At 39.2% G+C, this 21,833-nt stretch overlaps 1 protein-coding gene across 2 annotated transcripts in view; it reads right to left on the bottom strand.

The window, feature by feature from the left end:
• Window positions 1–21,833, bottom strand: part of ABCA12 (ATP binding cassette subfamily A member 12) — a 76,039-nt gene that overhangs the window by 13,957 nt on the left and 40,249 nt on the right. For both annotated transcript variants that reach the window (XM_069983202.1, XM_069983203.1), the window contains 12 exons: window positions 20,679–20,760; window positions 19,666–19,771; window positions 14,582–14,633; window positions 12,277–12,454; window positions 9,815–9,930; window positions 9,559–9,730; window positions 7,602–7,855; window positions 6,503–6,716; window positions 5,736–5,845; window positions 5,216–5,366; window positions 4,650–4,784; window positions 3,701–3,804 (listed from right to left, as the gene is read on the bottom strand). In XM_069983202.1, coding sequence (XP_069839303.1) covers window positions 3,701–3,804; window positions 4,650–4,784; window positions 5,216–5,366; window positions 5,736–5,845; window positions 6,503–6,716; window positions 7,602–7,855; window positions 9,559–9,730; window positions 9,815–9,930; window positions 12,277–12,454; window positions 14,582–14,633; window positions 19,666–19,771; window positions 20,679–20,760 — 1,674 coding nt within the window. The remainder of the gene's footprint in view (window positions 1–3,700; window positions 3,805–4,649; window positions 4,785–5,215; window positions 5,367–5,735; window positions 5,846–6,502; window positions 6,717–7,601; window positions 7,856–9,558; window positions 9,731–9,814; window positions 9,931–12,276; window positions 12,455–14,581; window positions 14,634–19,665; window positions 19,772–20,678; window positions 20,761–21,833) is intronic.

Here is a 21,833-nt window from a genome sequence, read left to right as displayed (position 1 = left end):
TTCTATTTTGTATGATTTGTGTCATGTAAAATGTTAATATATGTATGCTGCCACCCAGTGACCACTGTTTTATTAGGTTCTCTTGCTATTGATGAGGTAATTTCCAATATGCCTTTGCTTCTGTTTAACTTCTCCTGTTCTGTAAGGTCATATCCTGCAGTATTCCCTATGCGCAGTCGTTTTGCTCTGAGCTGGAAGAAGAATTTATCTTAATAAACTTAATAAACTACTTAAGCCTAGCCATTGCATCTTCCTCACTGGATCTCCACATGTAGCTGATGTCACTGGGAGAATGAATATGGTGAGTTAACTATCTACCTACCTGTTTGTACAAAGACTGCTGCTTACACTTCTCTAACAGACATCAGTAGCAGAATAAAAGGCATCTATTGCATACAGTTTATGTATTGAACCTTAAGATAAAATGCAGTCAGTTTGCTCCTAGGCTCCCTCTAGTGGTGGCTGCAGGAAGCCAAAATTTCAGAATTTCACTGTATGTCTATGCATATCTAGAAAATTTGGTATCAGGAAATTTGGACCTAGAAAATTACATTGCATTGAAAGGTGACATTGACTTATATATATAAATCTCAAATCAATGAACATAACCTTTTAGCCACCTTTAGCAAGTGTCATAAGTATAAAAATATTGAATTTCTTTTGTTAGATACTATTTTGGAGGTGATCATTTTACTCTCAGCTGTGTGTTATCCCACCTTTTACTTGGTAGGATTTTTATTCTCTATCAGAAAATAATTTTTCTTTTACCTCTTGTTTGCCAATATTTTTCCCATTTTGTCTCTACAACATTGCCTCCATAAAAATAATAATAATAAATCCTTATCTCCTCTCTTATTTTCTCTTATTATACCAATTACCCTGCCTGTTGCCCCATGTTATGACAGGCTATTACAGTGCACACTATTCTATATTCTCCCCTATGCCATCGTCCTCACCTTCAATCTTAGAATTGCTCTTCAACCTATTCCCCGATATAAAGAATAAAAAGCAAATTGAAGCAAACATCTTAATTTATTGACACAGCCTAGCAATGCCTTCCTGCTTCAATTTTCAATTTCTTAAGCTTGACATGTGCATCTCAATATGTCATATTATAGTAAAGAGCAAGAGGGATTTTATATGGTGCACAAAATACTGCGAAAACTAAGACATGTGCAGTCATTATGTGATGGAATCACAGCACTAAATCAAACAGAGCTGGTGCGCTGGGTCCATCTGATTTATTATCACTTGTACATACTCTTCCATATCCTCTCAGAAGACATCGGCTATGCAATCCCAGATCTTTAATTTCAGATTCTGGAGAGGCTTATTAGGTGATAAAATAGAAATCAAGAGATAAGAAGAAGCGAGAAGCAGCTGAAGCAAAATCGTATAGAAAAGATTAACAAAGAAATATGTTTTTTTAAATGCTATTATTTAGTTTCCCCGCATCTACAGTTCTCACAATACCTAATAATCTTAAGATCCGAAACAAAACCACTGATGTACCATTGTACTGTATCAATTGTACATCTTCATAAATAGCTGCGTCGCTTGTTTCAAAAATATCCCCATTCACTATGTGTTGTGTGTACATAGTGCTGGCGCAGCTAGTCACCAGATATTTGCTATTTGATACGGGTGCATTCATTATTATGGCAGATTACTGGGAAAATTAGGCTGAGTTTTATGCTTGCAGATTAAAACTCTTCACTTTTCACTTTATTAAAAATAATGTCTGTTAACGGTATACAAAAAGGGATTTCCGTCATTGTCCGACACATCCCCTGCAGGCCTTTCAGGGTTTGCTGGTATCTGTTCAGAACAGATCTAGCATAGCAGTCGGCATTGTTTGGGGTCCTCTTTCTTGTATAATTTATACTCACCATTTGTATTTTCCAATATTGGCCATAGAAAGAGCAATTTGTAGTATGCATGGTATTACGGATAGAGAACGAGTTATACCGGATAGAGAGCGAGTTATACCTTGGAAGCATTGTATAAAGTTCCGTTTGTATTCTGAGAATAGGTTGGCAGCCTGATTACAGAATACACACTATGGCTATGTTCACACAACGTCAAAAAAGAGAAAAGGAATCAGAAAGTTTAACAGATTTGAAAAATTACTTCTAATAAAAAATCTCAGGTCTTCCAGTACTTATTAGCTGCCGTATGACCTGCAGGAAGTGGTGTATTCTTTCTAGTCTGACACAGTGCTCTCTGCTGCCACCTCTGTCTGTGACAGAAACTGTCCAGAGCAGTAACAAATACCCATAAAAAACCTCTCCTGCTTTGGACATTTCCTTTTACAGTTAGAGGTGGCAGCAGAGAGCGCCATATCAGACTGGAAAGAATACAGCAATTCCTGTAGGGAATACATTGGCTAATAAGCACTTGAAGGATTGAGATTTTTTAATAGAGGTAATTTACAAATTTGTATGACGTTCTGACACCAGTTGATTTAAAAATATTTTTCCTCTACAGTACCCCTTTAATGTAGGGGAAGAGGGGATCTCCATCACTTGGGCAGATTGGAGAAGTCGTTAGAAGAGTGGTTAAAGGGCATGTGTAAAGGTAAAAAATTAATGTGTCATCAAGTCTAGTTTTTATGTTTGTTTTTTATTTTAGTGATTTTCTTTTTCTAGTTTTCCATTTTACTATTTATAGTTTAAAATTAATTTAGAATTCTAAGGATTTGTTTTCTGTACAAACCACTTTTCATCAGTAACCTCCCTTTCATTAAAGACAGGAGTGAGTGAGAGGTGCCTCCAGTATATAGAGACACCATTCACAATAGATTCAGCTCACAGCTTGGTCTCCCCCTTTCTTACAGAATGACCTTTGCACAGGTCACAGAGCATGCTCAGAAAACGCTCCCATTCTAGTGAATAAGGTCTGTTGGGCCTAGGTCCATTGAGCTTGGTGCAAAGCATATCTATAAATGCTGTTAAAACCAGGCAAGATATTTGCCCTCATAATAAAAGATAAGAAAATAGGAATAGATCAGAAAAAACATGTTTGTGTCTGACTGTAAGTGGTAGAAGAAAAATGTTCTATTCCCAAGTTTCCCCACAGATTACAGTTGATTGCTGAGGTTTAAGCAGGGCAACGCACTTTCTGATCAGCTTATTGTCAAGGGACCCTTCTAGCATGTAGGGATTGTCCAAAGCAGAGAATTCTTTAATGTACAATTTTATTAGGTGATTGTTAAAATACATTTAAGATAACACTAACCAAACGTGTGCTCTAAATGAATGGTTTGCAGATGTATCATGGGATTGCTAGTATAGAAGAAACATCAGGGTGAAATCTAAAATTTAAAATGTTCTGATCAGAAACTGACAATGGGCTGAACTGTAGAGAAGTGAGTGCAATAGAGATGCCAGAGAGTGGGGAAAGATGCCCCTTCAAAGTCTTCTCAAAGATGAAACTGGCTGTTGGTGTTACTGCCCCTCATCTCTGTAGAGATATTGATAGGTATTTCAAATGTCTACATAACTCACTTTTTAGTATTTTGGCACTGCCTATCAACCATATTTGTATATGCTAAATATTATTGTACCTATGTTCATAGCTTTGGAGGCGATATGATTAAATTCAAATGGAGTCCCAGGTTAGTTAATGATCTAGTTATTGTGTATAGAATTATTATGACAATAAGTAAAGGTAGGTATTGTCCATATAAATTCCTTCTTACCTGTGAGATGTCAGTATCACGGCACACTTTTCTTTAACTTCTTCAGAGATGATTTTCCATAGATGTCTTTTTGTTTTTGGGTCCATTCCAGAACTTGGTTCATCCTACAGACAATTAAAAATAACTAAGTACATAATACCAATTGTTATATACCAAAAAGAGTGGCTTCTTGACAATAGGAAAATTTGACACACACAAAAAGCATTTTATAGGGTCACAGGGAAGGTGTATGCAGAACTTAAGGAGGGAATTTTTTTTAAAATTGTGTCTGGCACAGAGCAGCAAGATGTTGCAAACTTTTCTGCAACCCCCTGACTTGTGCAAAAACGTGTCACTTTAACATAAAGTGGCCCAAATGGGGCAAAGCTTTGCACACAAAACAGATTTACTACAATTTACACTAATGAGCCAGCATAAATGGTAGCTAAAAACTATGCTAGCTCCGAGTGGGTTCAGACCCATACCGATCAAAAGTGGGTAGAGGACTGCGCTGCAGAGAGGACCGCTCTGTGAGTTAAAAAGGAGCCCATTATAAGTCTGTCTCTTTTTTTAATTCAGGGTCACCCATTGATCAGGCCAAAAATTCCCGTCAATTCAAGCTAAATAATGCAGAATCAAACATTAAGTGATTACCACCTTCCAAAACATCCAGTGGTATGGTGAGCATCCAGAGATTGCAGGCAATTGCAATCAGCGTCCGTTCTTTACTAAAAAAAGAATGTTCTGTAAACATAGCCATAGAGTAATTTAAAGTGTATAGTGATATTTAGTATTTATAGTGATATTTAGGTCCCTATAAACCGGTTTTCCATCACCTCTGACCCCTATCTTCACTGACATCATCTGTCGTGCTGGTTTCGGAGAGGCCCATACACCTCAGACCTTTAGTTAATCATGAAGGTGTTCAGCATTCTGTGAATTAGAGGGCAATAAGTATTGCTGTATTTACCAGAAGAAGAATGGATGGCTTTCCAACTAGGGCAAGAGCCGTGGACAATTTCCTCCTAGTACCACAGCTGTAATTTGCAGTTATTCTGTTTTTATACTGTACAAGTTGCAGTTTCTGAAGTAGTTGATTGGTAACCTGTGAAAACAGACAACAGGAATATAAATGCACATACCCCGGACCTCTGCAGTCAGCTATGACACTGCATTTTTTTTTAAATTCCTGCCTTCCTAAAACTCCCAATCCTGACCATTACCAGTGGTTCCTGACCGTTACCAGTTTCAGCTATCAATGAACAATGGGCTCCCATGGTGGTCACACAGACATAACTCCTGGACCCCCACAATTACCTTGATGTAGCTGAAGTGGTTCTCTGAACTAAACAGCCCATTTCTGAATGAAATACAGATTTATGTATAGACACAAACAGTATAATTGCTGACGTTATAAATGTTTTATGAAATATATAGGCCAGATGAATCATGACTTCATTATTATGATGGCTCTAGTATACATATGTCATATAACTGATATTTAATAGTAGTATGTAAATAAAACTTCCTGCTTACATGTTTGATCCTTCTTTCTGGGATTCCATGTATTCTGGCATAATAATATAAATGTTCTTCTCCCGTCATCAGCTCGTCCAGTGCATCCTCTTGTGGACAGTACCCAAAGGAAGACCAATCTGTGTTGAACCCCAAAACATTCACCAAATTCCTTGAGAGATACAAAAAAGCAGGTAAGCAACACGGAACAAGGCCCAAACAGCAAAGATCTTATGGTAAAACACTGGGGTATTAGAAAGTATTTGATACTTAAGAGCTTTTTACATGAAGTTGGACTATTGTTGCCCCGTGTAGGAGACCCAGCAATAAGCCGACAAATGTGCAATTGCCTGTTCTTTGGCCGATTGCTGCAATTGTGTAGTCTTAAAAATCATCAGCTGACTAAAGTAACTAAAAGGCGTCCAAGCAATACAATCGTTGTTTGTGCTACTGTGAGGTGCACAAAGGCTCCTTATAGCATCAATCTATTGGATTGGTACATGTGTCAGGCATCCATCTGTCTGTCCAAAAGGGTCCTTACCCAAGATAATTTCGGACTTGGATGTTTCCACCTGATGGTGATATATCTCCAGTCAACATTTTGAATGTTGTTGTCTTCCCAGCACCATTGACGCCAAGGAGTCCAAAACACTAAGTAGAAGAAACATATTAACTAGTAAAGAAGTATAGATTTATAAAGATTTTCTTGTTAGGTTGTATAAATATTAAGTGTCATTGTCATGACATTTCTTAAAACATTTCCAAAGCGACATTAATCTGTTCTTTATTTATTCAATAATGAATAACCATTTGGAAGTATCTGTGACTTAAAGGGAACCTGTCACCCCCCGTGTGCCGGGGTGACAGGCTCCCGACCCCCCGCTACAGCCCCCTATATTCACCTGATTCCGCCGGGTCCCGCTTCTGGATCCGGTCGGGTCACGGAGATCTCAGCCACTGCAGCCTGGCGCGTGCGCTGAGAGATGAGTCCAACGCTCATAGAGAATGACATAGAGTCCAGCGCTCCGTCATTCTCTATGAGCGCTGGACTCATCTCAGCGCGCGCACCGGGCTGCAGCGGCTGAGATCTCCGTGACCCGAACGGATCCAGAAGCAGGACCCGGCGGGATCAGGTGAGTATAGGGGGCTGTAGCAGGGGGTCGGGAGCCTGTCACCCCGGCACGGGGGGGGTGACAGGTTCCCTTTAATTTCTACTAGAACTCTACATACATTAACCATTAGTCTTCATATTGTTTACCATTATAAATATTACATATCTATATTATAGTATAGAAAATGGCTGTTTACCTCTCCAGGTGGAATACCCAGGGTCATGTTGTTCACAGCAATCATATTTCTCTTGACCTGATGGAAAACTTTGGTGAGACCTTGCAAAAGCAAAAGATCTCCATTAGCATTGCCAGATTCGACTCGCTTTCTTTCTGCTGTTACATCTTCATCTTCTTCAGGGTTCTTAGTTCCAACTCTGTAATTCTTCAGGCAAGTCTTCTTAAAGAATGTCCTGGTCCATTAAAAAGAAGACATTAGAATTCCATCCAATAAGTGAGTGTCTTCAACTGGCCCTTTAAAGACTATCCATCCAAAAATTAACAGCTAAAGCATATGGCAGTCGGGAGAAATAATTTACTGTTCGACATGTTCTTAGACCTCCAGCCCACTCCTCCATACACTAGTTTAGAATACTCTGTAATATTTATTAGGACTTAGATCATCACTTTATAAATAGTTGGTGAAAATAGTAGATGTTGGAACAGTATATCACTGTAGCAACAAATCAGTTTCTGTTATAGCTGACGGCCACCCACAAACTACTTTATGTTGTGCCTTATAATTAGTTATACGTGTCCCTTGCTCCTATAGGCCATGTTCCCACTCTGTAAGAGACCGGCCAGTCTGTGTCAGAAAAGATCATCCCGGCCAGTACTGCAGTATCAGCATGATGTGTACCGCCGGTGAATTCAGATGCAGGCGCACACGTGCGCGCTCGCATCCGAAATCCCCACTGCACACAATGGAGCGTGTGTTCAATGAATAGCGGCCGCAGAAAACTGACACGTCAGTTTCTTTCGGTGCCGCTAGGGATCCCGGACGGAGTGTATACTATGTGTATACACTTCTGTCGGGATTCCTTAGAAGGTACCACTACGTAATCTCTGTTAAAATTATTATTATTATTATTATTATTATTATTATTATTATTATTAATAATTATTATTATTATAAAACTTACGTAGTGGGAACATGGCCATAGGATGCAAAGAAAAAACAATGCATGTAATATTTCTCTACCAAAGTCCTTTATATAAGCCCAGCCTATTTCATATAACAAACCGTAAAAATCTTATTTATTTTATTGGTGATAGAATTACTTGTCAGAGATACCTACTTTACACTGTAGATGATGCCATCATTAATCAGTAATCGTAGTATAAAGCAGAACGTCCCCTGGACAGCCATGGCCACATACATGTAGCCCAAAATATCCATTCCGAAAACATTTGGCTGTTCATAATCTCCAAAGACCTGAAATTGATTTTGTAAAGCTTGTTGTTGGGAAAGTTGAATCATGCCGTATCCAAAGCAGAATTGAGGGAAGACCTTAAACACGTTTATGAGGGTACTGTAGGTATTAGTTAGGCTCTGTAAAAAAAAACCATACATAGGGTACTGTCACAGATGCATACATAAAGTCACCATATTTTAATATAAAAGAAAACCATACAATATGGTCTAATTATATTTTTCTATATTTTTAATTCATCTCCAGCTTAAAGTGGTGTTCTAATGATCAAATGTTGTCACTCAGCAATGTTCTAAAATCCCATTAGGGATTAGGGAGTTTTTCTGACCTCTAAAAGAAACACCAGAAAAACTGCCAAATACTATCTTTCCTTATTTATTTATTTATTTTTGCCTTTTTGACTTAAGGTGTGAACAGTTTTGTTTTCAGTTTTTTTTTTTCGTCTTTGGTGTTTCAGAGATGAACGGAAGAAATTCCATTGAGTTCTATGGGAGAGAAATGGTTTTCAGAAAAACCTCACCAAAACTGCCACAGAGCCAAAAAAAAATGCCTGAGAGGAGAGAAAAAGCCACAGGGAAAAAAACAAACAAACAAAAAAAACGCTAAGTAAGTATGGCATTTCATAAAACTACATTGACTTAAAGCTAACATTTGGCCACAACATTTTTGCAAAGATTTTAGCTTCTGTGAAACCAGCCTTAAGAATAAATGCAGTGCTGGGAGCATGGGCATGCTCTTGCTTTGGAGGATATTTGCCTATTCTCGGGAACGTTATGTGTCCCAGTAGTTAGACCCCTCACCACTAGTTTTGCTCTGTTTTATAGATAGGGGATAACTTTTGATTATGAGAATATCTCTTTAATCCTAAAAACACAGTAAAGGGTAAAATATTGCATGAAACAGGAAACTCTCCGTAATATCAATAATGCATTTACTCTACTATATGAATACTATCCTTCTATCATACAGGCCAACCTTTTGTACATGAGTCTACCATTATGGGAATTCAAGAGCTATATGGTTAGTCTTTGTCATTATGCAGTCATAAAGTAAGCAAAGGCATCAGTTATTTATCATATATTCATTTTTTATATAGTGATTATGTTCATAAAGCAGTGAACATCCCGGAAAATTTTTGTATGCTGGAATCATGTTTAAAATGTGACACAATGAAAGTCCATGTACATCCAGTTTTGAGGTATTTTACTGAAAATAATAGAAATCCTGTTAGCCATAAAAAGAGCAAGACAGCCAAAAAAACTAAGCTTTTTAGTTATAGTAGAAGCTAAACCTGGTTTGTTCCAATAGATTATTTGTCAATGAGCCATTTAGAGGTCACAGAGATATGTTTTTGGTAAAATTTGCATAAAAAGAATTTACTTATTGGCTAAGTTCACAGAACGGGATGTTGCTGTCAGCCTTCAAAAAGATGGCCCATATTTGCCGATGCCAGTCGTCTAAAACGATCATGATCATTATAGACAAATCCACTAAATCCCGTGATGTGAACTTAGCCATAGATTGTATCTTAGCTATATGTATGGTTGGTCACAACTAAATGCATTGACCCACTACTTGGATTGTCCACATCATTTGGATTATCTCTGGGATATAGTTATACTGATCCTTTTTTTACTGAAGGAACTTCCTGGGTTTTGCTTTATTTCCAAAGGGCCAAAGAAATCTGAGCTAGGGCATCACCTTTTGTTTAATATGGTATTTACTTATAAAGATGATACAATACCTAGGTCTGACTACAATATTCTAACCTATTTATCCATTCTGTATAGTTTAATGCAGACACATGAAGTAAAGTATATACCTGGTAATCCGAGTCACTTGTGCTCTTAATTTGGGTGAGCATATACACTACGGAAGAGGAGATGATGGTATTAATGCCGATAAACAGGTTTATACAGACATAAGAAATGAAAGCCATTCCAGGATTCTTGAAGGTTCCGGCTATCAAATACATCCATGAGAAGGTTGCGTAACTAAAAAAAAAAAAAAAGATTATAAATCTCTAGTTCTGAACATCAGAAATACTTTATTGATATGCCATAAAGCGATTAACTTACCCAAACAAGATAAATAGCAGCGCCATGGCTCCTAGGTTGGGATAGTCATAGAATGCAGGTAGTTTAAAGGCTGCTATCATTGCTACGGAAAAGGCAACTGGTATGAAGTAGATTGCCTAAAAGAGGAAATTTAGATTGTTTTATGATGTGTGAATAAGTAGGCCCACGCACAACAGATAAGTGAATAGATATAGTTTGCTTAAGTAATAAATATAAAGTAAAAAGTGCAATAAGAAGTAAACCGAAATGTTTAAAAGTATAAAATACACTTAACAATAAAGTTACAAACAATTGGAAGGAAGGGGGGGGGGGGGGCTTATCTGACTGTTCTCCAACATCCAGAGCCGAGAGCTCCAGAACCCCCAAGATGATGGCTTCTCTTCTCTTTTATATACTTCCCAAACATTCCTGAATAAAAAAGATCTACCTTATACTGTGCATGTGACACTAGTTGTGACCAGGTTAAACTAGTTTTCTATGCTAAATTCACTTCAAATTACAACATGTTTGATATTGCTTTGCTTGACATTCTAATTGAAAGAGAGGAATAGATTCCTATCTATAGGAGTCTATCTTACTCCTATCTATAGCACTATTAAAAGTTTTACTAAAAAAAAAATTAAAAAATTCCACCTGTCAAGTTTTGATCAGTCATAGTATCTGTCCTGAGATTTCCACTGATCGCAAAAATGGGAAGAAATTCTCGGCTAATTGCTTCTTCTCTCTGCCATCTCCTTTCTGCAGGACATGGGCTCAAAGACTTTCACAAAGACCCATCTTCTGCAGTAAGGAGACTATGGGGGAAAAACTAAGCCAAGCACTTAGAAGAGCTCTTTTCCCCATTTGTTTATCGGTGGTGGGTACATTATTCAGCTCCTTTTCTGACAAAAAAAAAGCAAATCAATTTTCTCAATCGTACAAAACCTTAATATAAATTGCTTTACTGTGTGGTGTTCAAATTTACTAAAGTCATTCCTCATTGCTAACTAATTTCTCACTTCTAATATTTGCTTAAGGCTAAGCATTGTTATTCCCATGTTCCATAAAAACAATTCAATAGAATTTTAGTTCCATAAAAAATTTCAAATTTGTAATTTGAAATAAAAATGCATTAGAGCATAGATTATTTTCAACTAAACTTTTTTTTCCACAAAGTTTATAAACTGTGTTGGGTTTTCATCAAACTTTTGCCTTTTATTATATACACCCTTCAGTTTCGAAAATTGATGTCCATACACATGGCCGGGCATGAACTGCTTCTGTTCTTCGTAACTTTACTTCCTTTTTATTTTTACTTTTTTTTTTTTGCTTCTCAGAGATGCTCAGTCAGCAGATTACAGCCTCCAGTTCATAAAGTGCAATGACAAACACATGACAAATGACAGGGACCTGTCCTTCGCTGATCTTCTTAGTAATATACCCTGTCAGTGACAACTCCAAGGTCACTTGTGGAGTTTTGGCTGTGACTGGGCCTATTAGGGTTAATGAGGTGTAGGAGACAAGCAATGTAGCTACAGTAGCACAGACAGACTTAGATGACTGGAGACATTTGGCTTGGCTCTGCACGTAGCTTTCTTTTCCGAGATGAGGGCTTAAGGCAGCTGTCTGTGGTACTTAGATGATTTCTATTAAATATTTATATCTACTTTATATGTGTACAGGACAAGACTGCAAGCTTTTCCCTTGTCAGGTTGATTGAGGTGAAGACATAAAACATTTGTAGCTACTGATTGTACAATCCATAGAGAAAACAGGTTTGCAAAAAAAAACATATTTTCCGGCATATAAGACAACTTTTTAACCCTGAAAAATCTTCTCAGAAGTCGGGGGTCGTCTTATAAGGTGGGTATGGTCACCGCATATGGTGTGGGAGGTCAAAAATGTCCGCATCCCCACCATATGCGGCGAACGCTGTAAAAAACAAACAATTCAACTCACCTGTGACTCGTTCCCGGCAGCTTTGCGTCTCTGCTCATGTTTTCAGCGCAGGCAGTGTGATGCAGAGACACTGCCTGTGCCGGAGGTCCCTGAAGCTCTCCTGGCAGCCAAGTGTCTCATGGGAGAAGTTTTGGAGATGCTCGGCTGCTGGGAGAGCTTCGGGGACCTCCGGCGCAGGCAGTGTCTCTGCATCTCTGTTTGGGTTTTTTTGTTTTTTTTCTTCAACTTCAGTTAACCCCTGAAGCATCTCTGAGCTTTTCCAATTAGACACTCGGCTGCCATGAGAGCTTCAGGGATCTCTGGCACAGGCAGTGTCTCTGCATCTGTTTTTTTTTTTTTTTTTCAACTGACCGCAGCAGGGCTCCAGCTAGCAAACCCTGCTGCGGTCAGGCAGGGGTTAACATTTTCCAGTGTATAAGGCGAACCCCTGAAAATACGGTAGTATGGAAACTCAAACTAGTAATACATGTGTATATATAGTATATGTATATTATTTTACTATATTAAAAAATGTATGTATTTACCAAGTCATAAAGGAAATTTGTCAGCCAGTACAGGGCTTCCCCAACGCCAGCAATGTGCTGTAACCTCTTCGACCCGTTGTCATACTCTTTTACCACATAAGTGACAAAGCTCGCAGTGGTGATGGAGTAGCCGACCAGGATAGAGAGTGCCACCAGTGTGTTCACCAAGACTGTGGTCCTGCAAACAGAGAAGAATGAGTCTCTGAGGTGGGAGCTTGCACTCGGCAGATGGGAGCTGTACACTTCTTGGGCTGCTTCATTTCTCAGCTATTACTTATGAATAAAAACACAGAGAGGACTGCTACACAGTTGTTAAAGAGATAAATAATAGTGCCTGGAAAAGCAGACAGGTAAATACATCTTCGGCATTACTGCGGCACGGCTTTTAAATTATGAGTGTGACCATAATACCCAGAAACGTATTAAAGCCCTAACAGAAAGAAGAATTTCTAGAAATCTGGAATCCCAGAGGAGCACGAGGCTACATAAAAGACGGCAATATATTTTGTGTGAGGCTGATGCATTTGTATGCATGCTTTGCTACTGGATTCTTTTTTTCTGTGCTTTGGGTTTTATTAACCAATAAATTACATAGAAGAAATCACTGCACCATCCCTAATTAACTAACTACTTATAAGTTATGTATACAAAAAAAAAAGTATATACATCCTTTATTTGTGTAGCACCAACTTACTCCGTAGGGCTTTACATAGCTTGTCATCACTTGTGTTGGCCATTGTCCCCATTATGGCTTACAATCTATATTATATATACTCTCTATACTTATATTATATAGCATATACTACACAGTATGTCCATTAAAATACTATATATTACCTAAAAAGTTATACTAATAAGGTTATAACTAGAGATGAGCGAACCTCGAACCATCCGAACCCGAACTTTCGGCATTTGATTAGCAGTGGCTGCTGAAGTTGGATAAAGCCCTAAGACTATGTGGAAAACATGGCTCCTATCTGCCCAGTTGTAGGCTTATTCAGCCCAGGAGAGGCCATTGCTAGTGTGAAAATGCTAGAGTAGGGTCCATGTCTCGAGGACGCCTTTACGTTGGTGACATGGTACACTCTGTTTGATCAAATAGTTTGCTAAGATCCTTGCTTTTCCCCCCAAAAATTTATATTATTATTATATTTTAATTTTTAATATCTACAGAGTAGGTGTTTACCGTGTGTACGCTGGGAGGAGTATATACGGTAAGCCCTTACACCTGTTGGTTGCTGTTGCACCTTTTGTTTTTTGACTGAAAACATGGATATAGTCATTGGCTATATCCATGTTTTCCAGACAACCTTAGAGCTTTATCCAAGTTCAGCAGCCCCTGCTAATCAAATGCCGATCGTTCGGGTTCAGATGGACTCGAACCCGAACTCGGTTCACTCATCTTTAGTTATAACTCAATGAGTGCTTATTACATTGCAGATAGTTTTGTGGGAAAAGTGGACAATTAACTCAGCAATTGACAACTCTCTATATGAACACGTATCCACAGCTGTCAATCACTGAGTAGGACCACCCACTTGACTACTTAGCCTAGAATGAGCAGAGATTTACATGTATAAAGTGCTGGTTATCCTGCAACCTTATCAACAAAACTATATATCAATCTGCTTAACTAATTCTGTTCTGTAATAAGATGTTTTTAGATTGGGCTGCATTTTAAATGTGATACATTCCCTTTAACAGCAACAATGCAAATATTTGTGCCACTACCTATGCAAGGAGTTGCAATCAACATCTGAAACATAAGGGGGCTGCTTTCACATGAGGGAAACTATAGGTTAGGATTATTAAAGGAGAATTCCGGGCAAAGCTATTTTTATAACCAAGTGCTGGGGAGAAATAACATGCTTTCACCTCCCCCGCTCCAGCGCTTGTGGCCGCACACCACTCATCCAGGTCGCTGTCTGCTTCCTGGTCTGAGCCGGACCCGGGTTGTGATGGGTGCGGTCTGCTAAGCCAGTCAGCGGCCGAGGTGGGACCCTCCTACCGCCGCTTACAGGTTGAGAGGACCTCACACGTCACAATTTGGCTCCTGGCTCAGACCAGGAAGCAGCTGGGGACCTATGTACCGTAGCGTTGGTACGTGGGCACCGACGCTAAAGTGGGGGAGGTAAGATCATGTTATTTCTTTTATCTTTATCCTTATCTTCTTGTTAAATCATCCTTTTGTACTATTTTAAACATGAACTAGAAAGTTACATCCAGAAGACAATGTAGAATAATTTAGTAAAAATCGAAATATTGAACACGTATATAATAATAAAGCAAATTAAAAGGTCCTTACGTAGTTCCTTGAGATACAGCTCCGGGAAGAGGTTTGTTGGAGACTGAAATGCCTGTAGCAAAAATATTTCATAGTCATCCTTAATGCTTTTAATGATCTTAACAAACATCCTGTCTTATACCATAGCAAACTCTCTAAATCAACACTTATACACAATATCCTATAGGCAATGGATGCCATTGTATAATAGTGCAGAGGACTTGCCCACAGCAACCAATTAGGTTACTGGAAAATCATTCTTCCACATCCCTTAGAGAAGTCCCAAGAAGCACAAATGACCAGTCTGAATCTTATTAAGTAACAAGAGACCATCCCATACTGTTATATGGATAAGAAAACATTGCTTTGAATCAGGGCGAAAGCAAAGGAAAAACAGCAACTAACTGGCTGGGTAAATGGATGGAAGGTATCCCAGGTTTAATGAACATGCTGTGAACATGAATACACCTGTATTTCTTGGTTTGAACAAAGCAACATTTTGGCTGCTATTTCCTAGCAATAAATCCGCAATAAATCTTCCCCAAATCGTGAGGATTTACTGCTGTGGATTTGGCGACAAACAAGTTAATTTATTTAAAGTCAATGACCTTTCAAATTTGCAGTTCTGGATTTATTGCAGCTTTGAACTTTTCCATTGAAGTCAGTAGGGGAAATCTGCAATAAATCCCTAGTGGATCCTAGACAACAATTGACATGCTGGGAATTAAAAACCCAAACTTTGGGCCCTGTAAGGGCCCTTCTACATGAGAAGAGCAGGTCCCTATAATGAGTGCCAATCTTGTTGATTGGCATGAAGTGTACTTGTCATGACCATGACTGATCCAAAAAGGAGCTGGGAAAAGTCGGTGTTCAGCTAGTTCTCTCCGTCACTATGTCACGTAACCTGGATGGCTGCATAATGTAAGTCTATTAAACTATCCAGACGGAGTAGGGAGGGGAACGCATGGTAGCATAATCATCTCCTCGCTGGTTCTGCTGACCACTTGCAATCTGAAAACTCTGACCGATCAAAACTTTTGACATGTCTCTGTGACGTATAAAAAGTTTTTTCTAATGACAGGTACTCTTTAATCCCTTCATGACCAAAGGTAATTGATGCCTGGATGTCCACATTTAAGTAGCAATACTCTTCTCCTCGTTCTCTAAGAGCCATAACAATTATATTTCTCCCCCTGCAGTGCTGGTTGGGGCGTATTTTTTTTTTGCTGCTGCTGTCACTGACACCCTTAAACACTATGTTTGATAAAAATTGCGCAATATAAGGAGTCAATGATTGCTGCCGCCTGTCATTATGTCAGCTCCTGGTACATTAATGCGTCCAGTGCTGCTCACAATAAAGCCAGGAACATTTACAGATGTAGCAACTGCACTGGGCACGGGCATTTGCAATGTACATAAACGTATTGCTGACGTGAAGGGGTTAATGATCTATCACTTGGCTTGATCAGTTTAAGAATGAGCGGCATGAAAGATTGCTGAATTGTTTGCGTGGCCCTTTATTTCATCAACGTCAGCTGCACATCCCCCATTTATACAGGGTGATGGGCAGCCGATACCAATATTAATTCCTGCGCAAATGATTGATTAGCTGACAAACTAATAATTTCTTGTTAGTTGGCTAATCACTGGTCCTATACACGTAGGATAAGCATGGGAAATGAACATTTCTATGAACACTTATTAGGTCAATATTTGTTCCATGTAATCTGGCCTTAAGCCTAGATGGTTCTCCATTCTTACTCATAAACACTCCACTCTGTGATAGTTATGATTTTCTGAACATCATTGTATTATTTTTAGTATAATTTTGTAAGTTTAGTTATAGGAAGCCGAAGCTGACTACATCTGTGAACCGACAAAAGCTTAGACTATAAGTTACAAATACAGAATAATGAAATGTCACAAAGCTAACACCTCTTCTCTTAGGAAAAAAGGGCACTATTCCTGGACTGAAAGACTTACTCAGAGCCACACAATAAATGATATATTTCATATTTGTTTCACAGGTTGAAAATGGCATTGAAATCCCAATGTCCTGGCCAAGCCCCTGAACCAGAGTTCTAAAGCTGGAAAGTGGCAGGGTTAAAATCCCCTTTATTGGACTTTTTATTATTATTTTTTACAGGAAACCTAAGTCCAGCCTCGAAAATAGGATTTGATTCCCTTTCAAATCACTAAAGCTGCAGCAGACTTTTATCTGGCCATTTTAATCCCTCCTTTTTCAAGTGTCAAAAGCTCTTCTACTAGGAGGGATTTTTGATGCATTGTACTTGAGAGTAGTTTATCTCCATTCATTGTAGCACAGTCTGTCGTTTATTCCCGATGGGAAAGTAAAGGAACAGAAAGCACAGCAGTAAGGACAATGATTTGTACAATATGAGTGGCAATCAGAGAGTGGCAAGAAGACCAGCCCAGTGGTTGAAACATGAAAAGTGGAACATTTGAGAATGTAGAAATACACAAGCAGTAATCCTAGGGTCAGTGAACTTTTATATATGATAAGACAAGCTAATCGTGCTATTTAGATTCTTAAAGGCAGTGGACACCTTTAATAGCATTTTTTATGTTTGCTTTGGACTTATTATGGTGCAAAAAAATACTTTATTTATTGAATATTTACCTTAGCTTCTCTTCTATAGCATTTACAGTTTGCTGCAAAGCTCTATTTTCTCTTTATACTTGTACATAGTCTATGTCATTCTCCCCTGCAAACTGCCTTGTATTTCATTTCCTCTCTTTATACAGCCAGTATGATCTGATTTTTAAGTATTCTCTCCCTAAGCTACAATTTTAGCTGGTCTTTAACCTCTTCCCCTCCCAGATGTAATCTCTAACACTTAGAGAAGAAAGTCTGTCTGATAAGTTATCTTTCTCTCAGCAGCTGCTGAATGGTAGAAAACCTTTAACGAGACTATTTATAAATCTGCTTAATTTTACATTCAGAAAGCAAATCAACAATAATAAGCTGTAATGGGAACTTATCGCCACCTTTGGCCATATGAAACTACTGTGACTGCTGGTAAGCACATGGACAGTTACAGAGTAGTTTCGCATTGACCTTTGCTCCATGTCACTGCTGAGGGGTGGCTTAGCAATGGGAGGGGTCCTGGTGAGCACAGCAATGCTCCAGGCATAAAAGTAACACCTCTGGCCACCAAAGGCCTGATTAGTATTAAGAATAAAAGACACTTTTGTATACAATGATGCATCGAGTTTACATAACATAGATACTATTTCAGACTGCATTACAAGCTTGCAGTACCAGTAGTTTTATGTGGCGAAAGGTGGTAATAGTTTCTCTTTAAATTCACTCAAGATTTTGTAACTTTACATTACATTGTTTAACCAAATAAAACTTTGGTCCCATGACTTAGGCCTCTCAGTATACACCCAGAAACAACTGTCTACAGCTTTTCCTTTTGGGAGTGTATTTGGCTTAGTTTGTTAGATCCCCTGTCATGTTCTAAGGCTTCTTAAAGGAGAATCCTAGGCCCAGACACTTTTTTTCCAAACTGCAGGGTAGGGGGTGGGTGAAAAAACCACATGCACATACCTTCCCAGCTCCAGCAGTGGTGTCTATTGTCCCGGTCCCCAGCTGCTTCTAGGTCTAGGCATTGACGGGAGACCACTACAGCCGCTGACTAGCTGAGCAGGCTGGGAACGGCACATTCTAAGTCCCCTCTTTAGACCAGGAAGCCGGCGGGGACTGCAATGGAGGACAGCGGACACCAGTTCTGGAGCTGGGGAGATAAGTGCATGTTGTTTTTTTCACCCACCCCCTCCCAGTCAGTTTTGAAAAAAAATTCCATGCCTAGAATTCTCCTTTAAATGAGCCAGACATTAACTTTAAGAGATGCTACCTTTAAAAGGTGACAGTCAAAAGTTACTTTGCATATTTATGGGTTCATCCTCAACTGGCTTTGCCACCCACTACTGTGGGTGAAGTGATGTCCTAGAGATGGGCTAGAGTTTGATCTTGGATTGAGTAGATACAGCAGATTACAGGTAGCACCAGGGATGCTTTAATCCAGCTATGAGTCCTCCTCCTGCTTTTTACAAGTACTTGATATTAACCCTATACTGTGCTACATAAGAAAATAGTGATTTTATACAAGTATGTATATATCCTGAGCTCAAAAGTTGGTTTCTAAAAAAAAAAAGTACAATCCTGTAGTGAAAGCTCTTTCAAAAATGACCCATGAAGAATGAAGCAAGTAAAGCATCTGTATTATATGATATAATGCCTGGTTATTTTTAGCAGAGCAGTGGCACAAGTGCAGGAGTAGTTAGGAAACTGACTCAAGGGAATCTCCCTGGCGATCCGGAGGAGAAACTAAAAGCTATAATCATGATGGATCGTAGTATAATTAAGCTGTAATGTCAATGGGATTGAATGCAGGACCTGCCTAATGGCTTCTCACCGCAAGATAAATGCAGGCCTAAATCTAACGTGTTTACGGCAAATAAGCGGTGTCTAGAACATCAAAATGCTTTATTTTTTCAGCTTGGAATTCCCAAGTCTTCCAAGAATCTCTTCCACCAATGCTATTGTTTCACTGTTGCTAAGTGACTAAACTTTTATCAAATATTTATCACTTGCTGCCCACAGCTCGGTGGGAGGTTTCGGCATATAATTAGAGGTCTGTGTTTCAGATGGAAAATTGAACATTTTAGCTCCGAAGAAGACATCTTTACCGGGTAGTAAAATGCATATTTAGACCTTAATTGAGAGACGTAAAGGAAGAGAAAAAAAAAACATGATTCAAGTCTTTTAAGCACTACAGGGCTGGGGCTATTTGCCTTGCATGCGAAGTAGACTACAGCTGTGTGAACAGCATGCTGCTTATTCATATTCAACCCATGGAGGTACCTTGGTACATTCATGTAACTTCAAACACTGCCGTCAAGCATTAATTTTACATGAATGGCGGATACTGAACCTTTATGTACTAGTTGTCCTTGTCTGTGGCAGGAATCTTGATATATTCAGCTTAGGATACCAGAATAAACTTGATTTCTTAAATCATACCTATACCTGACTCTGTTTTCCCTCTAAGCTGATTATTTGACATGGTTTTACTTACTGTATTGTGAAGCCTCTGTGGGTTGTAATTTGGCTCTCAAAAGGAAGTTGCTGAAGCTGTTCAGGAAAGCTGGCAGACTGTGAGGACCCTCGTTGTTGTACCACACCTGCACATCAAGACAAAATGGCCATGGGAAGTTGTTAGCAATCAGATCCAAATAAAGGCAGGTAGTATAGGGATAAAGTCCATGGTTAACTAACAACAAAAATATAACAACAGAATACTTAGTGTATGCACTATTGTAGTTGTCCTATAGCAAATAGTTACACAGACTTCAGCATTAGAGATGAGCGAACCTCCAGCATGCTTGAGTCCATCCAACCTGATCGTCCGGCATTTGATTAGCGGTGGCTGCTGAACTTGGATAAAGCCCTAAGGCTATGTGGAAAACATGGATATAGCCATTGGCTGTATCCATGTTTTCCAGACAACCTTAGAGCTCTATCCAACTTCAGCAGCCACCGCTAATCAAATGCCGAACGCCCAGGTTCGGATAGACTCGAGCATGCTCGAGGTTCGCTCATCTCTAATCAGAATGTATATATAAACAGCTTTAGGCTATGTTCACACAACGTAACTTTTCGTAAAAGTACGGCCATTGTTGCTATCGCCATAGTATACGCTCCAGCCGGGATCTCTCGCGGCGCCGCAAACAACTGACATGTCAGTTTTTTGTGGCTGCTATTCAGTGACTAGCTGCCGCAGAAAGCTCGGTCAGTGCACACAATGCAGTGCAGTCATGGAACGGCGGGTCTCTTACGCCATGTGAACATGGCCTCATTCTTAATATATATTTTAAGAACTAATTGGGTTTCCTTTGTAAATAGATTAGATAGTACATTCTATTTAAAGAATAAAGATCAACTTTTGTGTAAAATGAGGGAAAAATCAAGTAAATCAATTTAAGAAAAAAGCCTCTTGTGATGGAAACATATTTTTATCTAAAGAACACAACTAATTTAAACTTTCTAAACTTTATAGTGTATCATCTTGACATATATTTTTTGGATTACCTTGCTTAGAGCCATATTCTCAGACACTGGTTGAATACTAGTGATCAGCGATGTTGGAATACCAAAACTCCATCCTCCATACCTACACACAAACAAATAAACAAGTGTTACGGTTATTATCATACAGAATATATTAATGCTCTTCAAATCATAAACATTCAAGAGATTGTAGTTATGTCTCTGTTCCTTGTCTTAGGGTAATATTAAACGGAACGATAATCGGCTGGATTGGCCCTGTCTGGCCAATTTCGTTCCGTGTAGTAGACACAGCGATCAGCCGATGATAATTTTCATCGGCTGATCGTTGATATAGCTTTGGACCTATAACTATCGGCCATCGACCGCGCTCCGCTATTACACGTGTAATAGCGGTGCGAGGCCGGCGGCTGACGATTAGCAAAGTAAATACATTACCTATCCATGGTCCAGAGCTCCTCCTGTGCAGTGCTTCTCCGGCGCGCTGCAGCTTTAGAGCGTCCTTTCTGAGCTGACAGGCCGCTCAGCCAATCACAGGCTGGACTGTGATTGGCTGAGTGATCTGTCAGTTAAGACTAGAGATGAGCGAACCGGTTCAGCCGGTATGGGATCCAAAAGTCCGAGTATATACCTCGTGCACGTGTGTAGAATAAAACTCTAAAAAAAAAGTGCTATACAGATATACAAGTACTATAGTTGGACCCTTGCGAGAGTGTATATGACATAGGTGTTTTCCTGAGGCACAAATATATACCTCATGCATGTGTGTAGAATAAAACCTTTTTCCTGCGTAGACCCTGTAATGATTAATTTCCTGCATAGACCCTGTAATGGTGAATATTGAAGTCTAAAAAAACAAAAAATTTACATTGAGATATTGAAAAGATAATGATGTTACTGACATGTAGAGCCCTAAATTCAACCAAATACACTACCTCCGTATCATATAGATGCTTTTAACTATGAAATCCGAAGAAATCCGAAATTCGGTCGAACCGGACTTTTCAAAAAATCTGTAAGTCCGGTCGGAACGAACTTTTGAAAAGTTCACTCATCTCTAGTTAAGACAGGATGCTCTGAAGCTGCAGCGCATGGGACCCGGGGAGAAGCGACCACAAGAGGAGCCCTGGACCATGGATAAGTAATGTATGCCAGTTTAGCAAGGGCTGCAAGGGCATC

This window comes from Dendropsophus ebraccatus, chromosome 9, assembly GCF_027789765.1.
Source record: "Dendropsophus ebraccatus isolate aDenEbr1 chromosome 9, aDenEbr1.pat, whole genome shotgun sequence".
Lineage (NCBI taxonomy): Eukaryota > Metazoa > Chordata > Amphibia > Anura > Hylidae > Dendropsophus > Dendropsophus ebraccatus.
Note: the sequence above shows the minus strand (reverse complement) of the source record. Positions and strands in the feature narration are given on the sequence as shown.